Source organism: Scomber japonicus, chromosome 17 (assembly GCF_027409825.1).
Source record: "Scomber japonicus isolate fScoJap1 chromosome 17, fScoJap1.pri, whole genome shotgun sequence".
NCBI classification, from domain to species: Eukaryota; Metazoa; Chordata; class Actinopteri; order Scombriformes; family Scombridae; genus Scomber; species Scomber japonicus.
In genome coordinates this window covers 3,742,532-3,757,666 of record NC_070594.1, presented here as the reverse complement: position 1 = coordinate 3,757,666, position 15,135 = coordinate 3,742,532, and the positions used below count along the sequence as shown (strand labels likewise).

The 15,135-nt window shown below is 37.4% G+C and overlaps 1 protein-coding gene across 1 annotated transcript in view; it reads left to right on the top strand.

Annotated features, from left to right (window-relative positions):
- Positions 1-13,356: 13,356 nt before the first annotated feature.
- The window catches only part of LOC128377478 (protein FAM184A-like), a 14,178-nt gene continuing 12,399 nt past the window's right edge, over positions 13,357-15,135 (top strand). Inside the window, exon 1 of the mRNA XM_053337428.1 lies at positions 13,357-13,517. Coding sequence (XP_053193403.1) covers positions 13,357-13,517 — 161 coding nt within the window. The remainder of the gene's footprint in view (positions 13,518-15,135) is intronic.

The following is a 15,135-nucleotide window of genomic DNA, read 5'->3' as shown; positions in this document are numbered from 1 at the left end:
AAGGAAGGAAAGGAGGGAGGAAGAGAAGGAAGGAAAGGAAGGAGGGAAGAAAGGAAGGACAGATGAAGGAAGGAAGAAAGGACAGAAGGAGGGAACATTTACCCTAACAGCTGAACTTAGATCTGAGGAAGGAAGGAAGGAAGGAAGGATGATGAAGGAAGGAAGGAAGGACAGATGAAGGAAGGATGATGAAGGAAGGAAGGAAGGAAGGAAGGAAGGAAGGAAGGATGAGGAAGGAAGGAAGGAAGGAAGGACAGATGAAGGAAGGAAGGAAGGAAGGACAGAGGAAGGACCTGGGAGGACAACACAAAGGTTAAAGAGTCTGTATCTCCTGGTGCACGTTGTCTGTTTAAGGGTTAAAAACATAATGTAGAGTTCAATACTTCTTAATCTTCCTTTCTGTCAAATCTATAATCCATCAGAGGAGGCAGAGACGTCACCTGTGAGCTCAATCAATATTAAAAGTTTAGCAAGTTAACCACATTTAAACTAAAGCAGAGTGAAACTTTAACTTCTACTTTAAATGCTCAGCAGGTTTTTTTTCCTTCACTTTAGAAAAGAAAAAAAAGCATTTCCGGGACTTTTCCCCCCAAAGAGATGATCCATTTTATTCCATCTAATTAACTAAAACACGGATCGATCTTTACCACCAGGTCTGTCCTTTCTAATTAATCACTGCCTTCCCCCCCCGAAAATCTAAATCCCAGCCAATTAAAATGCTCCACAGGGATATTAAATGTTCTGTCTTTCTCTTTCTGGCCGATCAATTGGTAGTCACATCAGCAATATTAGTAGTTTACCGTAATGAATGTAATATTAGTAGTTTAACGTAATGAATGTAATATCAGTAGTTTACCGTAATGAATGTAATATTAGTAGTTTACCGTAATGAATGTTATATTAGTAGTTTACCGTAATGACATATGAGTAGTTTACTGTAATGAATGTAATATTAGTAGTTTACCGTAATGACATATGAGTAGTTTACCGTAATGAATGTAATATTAGCAGTTTACCGTAATGACATATGAGTAGTTTACCGTAATGAATGTAATATTAGCAGTTTACCGTAATGACATATGAGTAGTTTACCGTAATGAATGTAATATCAGTAGTTTACAGTAATGACTGTAATATTAGTAGTTTACCGTAATGAATGTAATATTACTAGTTTACCTTAATGAATGTAATATTAGTAGTTTACCGTAATGAATGTAATATCAGTAGTTTACAGTAATGATTGTAATATTAGTAGTTTACCGTAATGATTGTAATATTAGTAGTTTACCATAATGAATGTAATATTAGTGGTTTACCGTAATGAATGTAATATTAGTAGTTTACCGTAATGAACGTAATATTAGTAGTTTACCGTAATGAACGTAATATCAGTAGTTTACCGTAATGATTGTAATATTAGTAGTTTACCGTAATGACATATGAGTAGTTTACCGTAATGAATGTAATATTAGTCGTTTACCATAATGAATGTAATATTAGTAGTTTACCGTAATGAATGTAATATTAGTAGTTTACCGTAATGAATGTAATATTAGTAGTTTACCGTAATGAATGTAATATCAGTAGTTTACCATAATGAATGTAATATTAGCAGTTTACCGTAATGAATGTAATGTTAGCAGTTTACCTTAATGAATGTAATATTAGTAGTTTACCGTAATGAATGTAATATTAGTAGTTTACCGTAATGAATGTAATATTAGTAGTTTACCGTAATGAATGTAATATTAGTAGTTTACCGTAATGACTGTAATATCAGCAGTTTACCGTAATGAATGTAATATTAGTAGTTTACCGTAATGAATGTAATATTAGTTTATCGTATTGAATGTAATATCAGTAGTTTACCGTAATGAATGTAATATTAGTACTTTACCGTAATGAATGTAATATCAGTAGTTAACTGTAATGAATGTAATATTAGCAGTTTACCGTAATGAATGTAATATTAGTAGTTTACCGTAATGACTGTAATATCAGCAGTTTACCGTAATGAATGTAATATCAGTAGTTTACCATAATGAATGTAATATTAGTAATTTACCGTAATGAATGTAATATTAGTCGTTTACCGTAATGAATGTAATATTAGTTTACCATAATGAATGTAATATTAGTAGTTTACCGTAATGAATGTAATATTAGTAGTTTACGTAATGACTGTAATATCAGTAGTTTACCGTAATGAATGTAATATTAGTAGTTTAACGTAACGAATGAAATATTAGTCGTTTACGTAATGAATGTAATATTAGTTGTTTACCGTAATTAATGTAATATTAGTAGTTTACGTAATGAATGTAATATTAGTAGTTTACCGTAACGAATGTAATATTAGTAGTTTACCGTAACGAACGTAATATTAGTAGTTTACCGTAATGAACGTAATATCAGTAGTTTACCGTAATGAATGTAATATCAATAGTTTACCATAATGAGTGTAATATCAGTAGTTTACCGTAATGAATGTAATATTAGTAGTTTACCGTAATGAATGTAATATTAGTAGTTTACCTTAATGAATGTAATATTAGTAGTTTACCGTAATGAATGTAATATCAGTAGTTTACCATAATGAATGTAATATGAGGCATTTTAACCCCAGTGTGTAAAATACAGGGAGGAGAAAAAAGTTGAAGGGCAGGTATTAACTGGCTGTTACTATGGAGACGAGGAGACGGACACACAATGACAGAATACACACAGGACGGATTATTTCCACCTGTGTTAATATTTTAGGTTTTACTAACAGCATTGACTTTGTCACTAATAATCTCCCACATGTGGGTTTTTCTGGTAACATTAGGTTTATAACTCTCGTCCAAACTCTCCATTAAGACACAAAACCCTAATTTAAATACTGCTGTCTGCTGCTGTTGCTCCTGTTTTCATTTACACACTTATTATTTGTAGCTCACCTGCAAAACGCACAATAACTAAACACACTATCTATCACACTGTGCACGCTATTAAGTACCTTTTATTTGGGATCTTAGTAAATCAGGCCCAAAGCGTATTAAAACTGCAGGTAACCATAGCAACGGCACTTTTTTTTGCTTCACTCTACATTAGCCTTTACATCTCACACGGGAAACATCTGCAAGATTAACCATGAATCCGACTCCCCCCCCCTTCCGTTAAAGACAAACAGACACCAATTTATTCTTCTCAAATGGAGCAGACGCTACAACCCGAGAGCCGAAACTCATCACGACACAAAAACAAATGATAAAATGAAAAAAGTGTTGAAATGTATGAATGTCCCTCTCCCCCCGTGTTTTTTTTTGGAAGAGTCTCATACGGGTGGAGGAGTGTGCACAAATCACACGGCTCTTTAAAAAGATGGAGCTGTCTCTGGAGTGAGGAGATAATACTGTGCAGCCTTTATAGCGACAGGAAACTCTTGTTAAAGTGTGTGTCTTGTTGTTCAGGCAGGACATTCAGTATCAAAGCTTCTTTTATTGTCTCTGTGATCTTTTTCTGCTTTTTACTCGTCTCCTTTTTGTCTTCCACCACTTTTTTTTCTTTGACAATTATCCCCAAATGAATCACATCTGTGTGTGTGATCAGGCACAGTAAATGAGACAGTTGCATTGTCAATTATATATTATATTCATACACCTCAGTTTGCTTTATGGTACTTACAAGACAGCAACTTAATCACAAGGAAACAAAGGGAGATTGTTTGTTTGCAGTCATTTAAAGTCACAGTTAAGCTACTTTCAGACAATGAGCGGTTGCTGCTGCTGGATTGTTTCTAATTGCAATTTTGGAGCTAATTTCATAGACTGTATAGAAGAAATGGACGTAACATCCGTGACGTCACCCATTGGTTTGTGGACTGCTGCTCGGAAGCCAATAGTATCTGATCTAGGCAGCGCCATCTTGAAAATTTCAGGTGCATGCTGGGAAAAATAAAAACACGGATTCTACTTATATGGGCATGAGGCGGGGCCATGGGCGGTCAATCAGGACGTAGCCACGCCCTAATGCATACCCTGCTTTATCGTCACATATAAAATCAGGGAGGCCAAAATGTCCCAAATGAACATCATACTGCATTGAAGAAGGCTTTAAACTAGCGATTGAGACCATAAACACATTTTGAAAACGTTTACTGAGGTTAGAAATCAAGTGAGAAGTTGGTGAATTCTCCATTGACTTGTATAGAGACGGTCGCCCCCTGGTGGCCTTTTGATAGAATGCAGCTCTAAGTTACTTCCTGGTTGGCCTCATTTCAGAGGACCAGAACTCCCCGCCTCGCTAATTTACGTAAAAGTATCTGAATTACATGAATCATACACCTCTTGACCAGCTGAGAACATATAAGTTAACAAAAACAGTCTTAGGGCAACATCAGCATGAAAGATGGATTATTCCATCAGTGCCAATCAACATTTGTTATTGTGTTAGTTAACTATAAAAACTTGCTGAGGTATTGCTTATAATTACGTCTATTTTCCGAAAACTATTACAACCTATCATGTCACCATCGTGGAAATTGAAACACTAAACACAAATACGACATAATACACAAAACTGCTGGGTTGAAGATAAACCTTCCTGTCGTCCTCCCGGGTCAAATTGACCCCGTCTGTATTGACTGTTCCTTCTTTCCTTCCTTTCCTTACTTCCTTCTGTCCTTCCTTTCCTTCCTCCCTCCTTCTCTTTCTTTCCTCCCCCCTACCTTCCTCCCTTCCTTCTTTCCTCTGTCCTTCCTTCCTCCCTTCTTCTTTTTTTTTCTCCCTCCCTCCTACCTTCCTTCCTTCTTTCCTCTGTCCTTCCTACCTTCCTTTCCTTCCCTTCCTTCTTCCTCCTTCCCATCCTACCTTCTTCCTCTTCCTCCCTCATGTCAACGAGCAAAGAACAAAACCTGTAATAGTTTCTAAGAGAAGAACGAACTCATCTGTGATTGGTCAAACATATCAACTCTAGTCATGCATCCCCAGAGATTCAGGTCATAAATTATTTCTTGACACCTTACTATGATCCCCACACTCAAGACTCTGAGCTTCTACCTTATTTATATTTATAAACCAAGCCAGAAGAAGAGCAGTGGACCTCCTAATGATAACAAGACACACAGTGATGAGGCAGAAGCAGCGATGTGAGATTAAAATAAACCAACTATTGATCCTTCTTCACTTTCACATCACTGCTGCACCATCTGACAAAGATTAGGGTCTCAGTAGTGTGTCGACAACGCTGTGCAAGACTTTAGTTTGTTTTGTAATACTATAGTACACAGAAGAGGTTGTGTAACAAAGCACAACAAGTTAACGAAGCTCTGCAGACAGTAAACAGCCACACATGCTCAGTGGTTGCTGCCTTACACAGAACTACTCTCCAGAGACTGAAAACGTAATCGCTGTTAGTCTTTGAAGCCGTTTCTAAACAAACTAAACGTGACCAGACTCTTCATAATGAGGGAACGTGTCACCCAGTGCAGCGCTGTGGCTCGCGGATGTGTTTTAATAGTTTCTAGAGAACAACAGAGGTCTACTGCACAGAGGACTCAGATATATCAGGCTTTAGAAACACACACACAATAGATGTTAGTAGATCAGTTCGTTGTTGGTTTGGATCCGAACCAATGAAGATTTGTTGACAGTAAGAAAACTCTCCAGCCTAATCCGTCAAGCTCCAGTCTGTATGTGGTTCAGGTTGTTAATAGGATCAGAGGTAGTCTGTAACACGGGTGACTGAGATGCTGCTGCCCATCCAAAGTACAGAAAACCAACTAATAAAAGTACTTTAAGGTCAGTGTACTGGGTGCAAAAATAGGATAGTTCTTTATTTATTTTTTTTAAAGTAAAACATAAAACTGAATTTACTGCCAGCAACAGCAGCATCAGCAGTGAGAGGAAATAACAAGACACAACCACAAGGTAGTGAAGATAACAGAAGCTGTGACCCAACATCAGTCACTGTCAGTTTTTGGTTATATTGGATTTTAGCACCTTTAGTCCAACAATAAGACTTGTGGAAATTGCCTGAAAACACAAAATGATAAACAGACCACTGCTGGATTGATTATTGTACAATAAGGAGAGATAAGGCCTAATCTAATCTATTATAGATTCTGAGGGAACAAAGTGAATCTCATAGCTTATATGATTTTACCCAATAGCACATAACCACAACACATACATTTACAGACTCATTTATATTGCATCCCGATCTTATCCCGAGTCTTAACCTTTTTTGGACACAAGCCAGAAGGGTTGGTGACCAGTAGGCCGCCTAATATAATCAACGAAAGCATTCCTCAAGACACAAACGATTAATTTTTTTAATCGAGATTAATCACAGTTTCCATAGTTAATCGCGATTAATGGCGTTTTGAATTGCATGTTTAAAATCCTGTTATTTTCCATTTGAAGGCAGTTTTAAGCCCATAATGTAAAGCATTTCTTACCAGAGTGTCTTAACTGGGAATCAATCACGGCTCTGCTGCGACTCCCACACTCCAAAATGGTCCTTTGGTGGAGCTGAGGCTGGCTTGGCTGCACCTGGGTGTTTAGCGTGGAGGTGCTAACTCAAACTCCACGTACTCCGGTGGTAGTTAAACTCCGTTTGACACAGGTTGCATTTTACTTTTGACTTGTCAACTGAAGCGTCTGGAAGTGTTTTAAAGTTAAACAAGCCGTTCAAAAGTCCAGTAGCTCTCTTACTTTCCATCAGCGCGGTAGGTTTACTGCAGGAGGCCGCTTCAAAGCATAGCGCTACAGCTAGAGGAGCCGTCTACGGGGGAGTAGAAGGGACAAAAAGGCTTGCAACATTAAAATGAGATTTTAAAAAATTAACGCGTTATGGATTGCATTAATGTAATCGCGATTAACGCGTTAATGCTGACAGCCCTAATTATTATATATTATAGTTTCTAATGGAACAAAGTGAAAATGATTTGATATATTGTTCAAACATCTCAGCTTATGTGATTACAACCAATGGCATATAGCCACAACACAAACATTTACATATTCATTCATGTTGCATCCCAAAGTCCAAATAAGTATATTTATTTGGACACAAGCCAGAAGGGTTGTGATCGGTAGGCTTCTTAATACAATGAAAGCTTTCCTCAAGACACAATCAGTTACAAAGTTATAGCAGTGATCATACCTCCTAACCCTAATCAAATGATAAATCCCATTTGTTGTTTCTTCACTTTTATAGTTTCAAAACCCACATCAGCACCTTGTTGTCGCTTCACTGCTGACATTTGAGCGATAGCGTCTCTCCACTTTCTGTTATCAGCTCAGCCATGCGGTGAACAGCTGTTGACTTTCTCCTCTGATGGTTTTTATTTGAAAATCAGTCTTATGGCACCAGGTGTAATTGATCAAGCACCTTCAAACTAAAGTAATTCAGAAACACTTTGTCCTTTTTGTTCCTTGTGAAACCCAAAACTATGAGACACAAAAGGAGGCCCGTTGTCACCCCTGCTCTTCTTCATGTGTCTCTGACGCTCCAGCTGGGTGTGACAGAGGAGCTTCCTGCTCAGTGAAGGGTTGCTGATGTTGTGGCAGCGAGCCGTAAAAATGTTGGACAACAAACATTTGGCCTTCTCACGCTGCTGCTGCTGCCCAGAGGACATTCAGCTACAGTCCAACCAGCTACTTTTAACACTCGGCTCCTGCATGATTTCCAATAAGCAGAAAAAACCCTCTGAATATTACATACTTCTATACTGCATACTACATACTTCTATACTACATACTTCTATACTACATACTACATACTTCTATACTGCATACTACATACTTCTATACTACATACTACATACTTCTATGCTACATACTTCTATACTACATACTTCTATACTACATAGTACATACTTCTATACTTCTATACTACATACTTCTATACTACATACTTCATACTTCTATACTACATACTACATACTTCTATACTATATACTACATACTACATACTTCTATACTTCATACTTCTATACTACATACTACATACTTCTATACTACATACTTCTACACTACATACTTCTATACTACATACTTCTATACTACATACTTCTATACTACATACTTCTACACTACATACTTCTACACTTCATACTTCTATACTACATACTTCATACTTCTATACTACACACTTCATACTTCTATACTACATACTACATACTTCTATACTACATACTTTTACTTCTACACTACATACTTCTATACTACATACTTCCATACTACATACTTCTATACTACATACTTCTATACTACATACTTCTATACTTCATACTTCTATACTACATACTTCTATACTACATACTTCTATACTACATACTTCTACACTTCATACTTCTATACTACATACTTCTATACTACATACTACATACTTCTATAATACATACTTCTATATTTCATACTTCTACACTACATACTTCTATACTACATACTTCTACACTTCATACTTCTATATTACATACTTCATACTTCTTTACTACATACTTCTATACTACATAGTACATACTTCTATACTACATACTTCATACTTCTATACTACATACTTCTATACTACATACTTCTATACTTCATACTTCTATACTACATACTTCTACACTACATACTTCTATACTACATAGTGCACACTTCTATACTACATACTTCTATACTACATACTTCTATACTACATAGTGCACACTTCTATACTACATACTTCTATACTACATACTTCTATACTTTATACTTCTATACTACATACTTCTATACTTCATACTTCTATACTACATACTTCATACTTCTTTACTACATACTTCTATACTACATACTTCTATACTACATAGTACATACTTCTATACTACACACTTCATACTTCTATACTACACACTTCATACTTCTACACTACATACTTCTATACTACATACTTCTATACTACATACTTCTATACTTTATACTTCTATACTACATACTTCTACACTACATACTTCTATACTACATAGTGCACACTTCTATACTACATACTTCTATACTACATACTTCTATACTTTATACTTCTATACTACATACTTCTATACTTCATACTTCTATACTACATACTTCATACTTCTTTACTACATACTTCTATACTACATACTTCTATACTACATAGTACATACTTCTATACTACACACTTCATACTTCTATACTACATACTTCATACTTCTATACTTCATACTTCTATACTACATACTTCTATACTACATACTTCTATACTTCATACTTCTATATTACATACTTCATACTTCTATACTACATACTTCATACTTCTATACTTCTATACTTCATACTTCTATACTACATACTTCTATACTTCTATACTTCTATACTTCATACTTCTATATTACATACTTCATACTTCTATACTACATACTATATACTTCTAAACTACATACTATATACTTCTACACTACATACTTCTATACTTCATACTTCTATACTACATACTTCTTTACTACATACTTCTATACTACATAGTACATACTTCTATACTACATACTTCTATACTACATAGTACATACTTCTATACTACACACTTCATATTTCTATACTTCATACTTCTATACTTCATACTTCTATACTACATAGTACATACTTCATACTTCTATACTTCATACTTCTATACTTGTGAAACCCAAAACAGAAGCAGAAACAAACCCTCTGAATATTTTGTGTCTGATGATAAACTCTGGAGAAGATGCTATTTGTCTTGAACTGAACATTTTTGCTCTCTTGAGGGAAATAGCCTAAGATCTTTTTTTTTTTTCCTACTTTCACTGCGTGACAGATTCTTGGCCCAAGTAACTGGAAGGATTCACAATTTCTCAAGTCTGTCCTAAACCAACAGTCGTGCACCCAAATGAACATTAATAGATGTTTTTATTCCCCTCATCATTCCTCTTATTCATACTGACTATTAGAGGATCCCTTCATAATCCACAGCTAGCCGTTTGTGTTAAATATGTATTGAAACGTTTATTTGAAGATAATTTGAAGCTTCAGCTTTCAGTTGAAGCTAAACAGACACAGAGGACCTCATATTAACCTTTAACCTAACCCTTCCTTCTTTCTTTTCTTCTCTCCTTTCCTTCCTTCCTTCCTTCCTTCTCTCTTTCTTTCCTTCTTCTCTCTTTCCTCCCTTCCTTCCTTCCTTCCTTCCTGTTTTCCTTCCTTCTTTCCTTCCTCCCTTCCTTTCTCCCTCCCTCTTTCTCTTTCTTTCCTGCCCCCTACCTTCCTTCCTTCCTTCCTTCCTTCTGTCTGTCCTTACTTCTGTCTGTCCTCCCTCCTTCCCTCTTTCTTTCCTTCCTCTCTCTTTCCTCCCTTCCTTCCTCCTTTCCTATGTCCTTCCTCTGCTACCTACCTCCTTCTGTTTCTTTCCTGCCCCCTACCTTCCTTCCTTCCTTCTTTTCTTCTTTCCTCTGTCCTTCCTCTCCTCTCCTACCTCCCTTCCTTCTTTTCTTTCCTTTCCTCCCTTCCTTCTTTCTCCCTTCCTTCCTTCTTTCTCCCTTCCTTCCTTCCTTCCTTCCTTCCTTCCTTCTTTCTCCCTTCCTTCCTTCCTTCCTCCTTTCCTTCCTTCCCCCTTCCTTCCTTCTTCCTCCCTCCCTTCCTTCCTTCCTTGACACAAGGACAACAGAAGGGTTAAATAATGATTACTAATCATTGCACATATACTCAGTCCATATGGTCACCACCAGCTGTGCTACTGAGCTTTTATCCCCTCTCTGGAAGCCCCATGTGCTGTTGGGTTATAACGATCCTACAAAATAAAAGAGAGATTTTCAGAGACGTATGTAAAATCATCTCGCCTAAAGTCATCTTCGGTCCTCTGTGGCTTTATCGAAGCAAGCTGAAGTCCAGAGAGGAGAGGAGCACAAACACACAACTGCTGCTCTGAGTCCAATCCACAAAGGACAACTACACTACATCCATAACACACAACAATTAAACTACACACTCTCTCATCCTCGTGGTGTAACAAGCAGAGACACTGCCAGAGCAGTACATACTACATACTCTTGTACTACATACTTCTGTACTACATACTTCTATACTACATACTTCATACTTCTATACTACATACTTCTTTACTACATACTTCTATACTACATACTACATACTTCTATACTACATACTACATACTTCTATACTACATACTTCTATACTACATACTTCTATACTACATACTACATACTTCTATACTACATACTTCTATACTACATACTTCATACTTCTATACTACATACTTCTATACTACATACTACATACTTCTTTACGACATACTTCTATACTACATACTTCATACTTCCATACTACATACTAATATACTACATACTTCTATACTACATACTTCTATACTACATAGTACACACTTATATACTACATACTTCATACTTCTATACTACATACTACATACTTCTATACTACATACTTCTACACTACATACTACATACTTCTATACTACATACTTCTTTACTACATACTTCTATACTACATACTACATACTTCTATACTACATACTACATACTTCTATACTACATACTTCTATACTACATACTTCTATACTACATACTACATACTTCTATACTACATACTTCTATACTACATACTTCTATACTACATACTACATACTTCTATACTACATACTTCTATACTACATACTTCTATACTACATACTTCTATACTACATACTACATACTTCTATACTACATACTTCTATACTACATACTTCTATACTACATACTACATACTTCTATACTACATACTTCTATACTACATACTTCTATACTACATACTTCATACTTCTTTACTACATACTTCTATGCTACATACTTCATACTTCTTTACTACATACTTCTATGCTACATACTACATACTTCTATACTACATACTTCTTTACTACATACTTCTATGCTACATACTACATACTTCTATACTACATACTTCTATACTACATACTTCATACTTCTATACTACATACTTTTATACTACATACTACATACTTCTATACTACATACTACATACTTCTATACTACATACTACATACTACATACTTCTATACTACATACTTCTATACTACATACTACATACTTCTTTACGACATACTTCTATACTACATACTTCATACTTCTATACTACATGCTTCTATACTACATACTACATACTTCTATACTACATACTACATACTTCTATACTACATACTTCTATACTACATACTTCTATACTACATACTACATACTTCTATACTACATACTACATACTTCTATACTACATACTACATACTTCTATACTACATACTTCTATACTACATACTTCATACTTCTATACTACATACTTCTTACTACATACTTCTATACTACACACTACATACTTCTTTACCACATACTACATACTCCTATACTAAAGTCATCTTCGGTCCTCTGTGGCTTTATCGAAGCAAGCTGAAGTCGACTGCTGCTCTGAGTCCAATCCACAAAGGACAACTACAACATCCATAACACACAACAATTAAACTAAACACTCTCTCATCCTCGTGGTGTAACAACCAGAGACACTGCCAGAGCAGCCCAACAGCTTCTGGAGCTCCAGCTGCAGAAAATGTTTGACAAACTGGAGCTACATAACAAATGAGCTATGAGAGGGGCACAGAAGGAGCAGCAGAGGAGCAGACAGTGTATCTGATGAAACTGCAGATCAGTATATATCAGTATCACCGAGCCGCTGCCGTACAGCTGCAGACATTCCTCTGAGGACCCTCCGTTTATCACTGAGACAAGCTGCTCTGGTACTGGGCCTTTTAACAGAGTGTGATTTCACACTGTGGCATGAATGTCACAAAGAGAGCTCTCAGTGCTTTGTGCTGCGCTAGTGTGTGGAAGTGAAAGGCTGCTTAGCTCACTGTCCCGTAAGGTAGAGATAAAACTACCAACAGGCTCACAGCTAAACATGCAGAGAATTGTTTGATCAGAAAGAAAAGAAAGAAAGACTTTGATGACTGACTGTTTCATGTTTAATTGTGTTTTATACAGAAACACTGACATTTGTATCGCTAGTTGTTTGGATGTCAGAGGCTCTCATGTTGTACTGCTTAGAACAGAGGAGTGAATACAGCAGTTTCTTAAAATAGATGAAGTCTTCTAAATCATCAGTTTCTTTCTTTCTAAGGACTAAGTACATGTAAGTTAGATATGATGACAGGATCTATAGAATAACTTTATTATTAGACCAACATGTTTCAGCTTGCAGTCTTCACTAGAGTATTAAAATAGGATAAAAGGTAAAAATATACAAATATTACTAATTATGTGCATCCAGGCTTGTATCAGTCGATGGGAAATCTACCAAGATGGGTTGGGTGACTTCAGACCAAGACCCTGATGATGAGGACTGTAAATGGTTTTTCATGTCCCTCGCCCGGACGCAGGTCACCGGGCCCCCCACCCTGGAGCCAGGCCTGAGGGTGGGGCTCGGGGGCGAACGCCTGGTGGCCGGGCCTTTGGGGGCCCGGCCGGGCACAGCCCAAAGAGGAGACATGGGACCCCGCTCCCACAGACCCACCATCAGTGGGAGGGGCCAAAGGGGTCGGGTGCAATGTGAGCTGGGCGGCAACCGATGGTGGGGACCTTGGTGGTCCGACCCTCGGCTGCAGAAGCTAGCTCTAGGGACGTGGAACGTCACTTCTCTGGTGGGGAAGGAGCCTGAGCTGGTGCGTGAGGTTGAGAAGTTCCGGCTAGATATAGTCGGCCTCACCTCGACGCACAGCAAGGGCTCTGGAACCAGTCTTCTCGAGAAGGGTTGGACTCTCGTCCACTCTGGAGTTGCCACTGGTGAGAAGCGCCGGGCAGGGGTGGCAATACTTATTGCCCCCCGGCTTGGTGCCTGTATGTTGGAGTTTACCCCGGTAGACGAGAGGGTAGCCTCCCTCCGCCTTCGGGTGGGGGGACGGATCCTGACTGTTGTCTGGTCCAAACAGCAGTTCAGATTATCCACCTATTTATTTCTCTTCTGTGTGCAGCTTTAGAAGTAGTGAAGTGAAGTCGTGCCAGAAACCTCGACTCTGCTTCTATATAATGATCCGATATTAAGACATGTGCAGCTTTATGTAATGAGAACATTTAACAGTCACATTTTCATTCTTCCAGCCAGCAGCATCATTACAGCATGATTGGTTGTTTCTCGGCTGATGTTAAATCTGCTGCTGGATGTTTTGCATGTGTTGTGTTGTATGAGGAGCCAGATGTCACCACAGGAAGTTAAATGAATCCAAGCTTCTTTGCACAAGTGGTGATTTCTCTAAAGGCCGGTTTGGAAAAAATAACAAAAGCATCCATCATAACTCCCGGTGAACGTTTCTCATAACTCATAACAAACACAAAGCAACCTCCGGAGGAAATAACAGCACGGCTCTGTGGTTGATTTGAACGTTCGGTTTGGTTTTTTGTGTGTGTGATGAGAAGTGGAGACGACAGGAAGAGGAAAGGACCATTTTATTGATCAGAAGCTAATGAAAAAGGAAAAGCGCTATGAATCACTCGTCTTATGGTTCCACATATCTAATTATCTTTAGTACAGAGTTAATGAGTATACTGTGCTTAGCTCTTTTTATGTCTGATTGGTATTTAATGTTGTATATCTGATTATGTTGAACGTGTTTTTGAGACTAGCTTACTTTTAATCAATACAGGTAAAACAAAGGAGATGATTCTTAATCAAACAGCACTGATACTAAGCAGTCACACTGTTTGAAGTATTTGGGTTCACACACACTGATGATAAGCTGAACTTTATAATAAATGTTGATGCTTTATGCAAAAAGGCCAAAGATTGTTTTTAATAAGGAAACCAAAGGGCTTTGGAGTCAGCCTGATAGAGAGCGTCCTAGGCCTAGATAGATAGGGAGAGAGAGAGAAGGAGGGAGAGAGAGAGAGATGGAGAGAAAGAGAGAGAGATGGAGAGAAAGAGAGAGAAGGAGAGAGAGAGACATAGATAGAGAGAGGGGGGAGAGAAAGAGGGAGAGAGAGAAAGAGAGAGGGGGAGAGGGAGAGAGAAAGAAAGAGAGAGAGGAAGAGAGAGAGAGAGAAGGAGAGAGATAGATAGATAGATAGATACGGAGGACAGAGAGAGA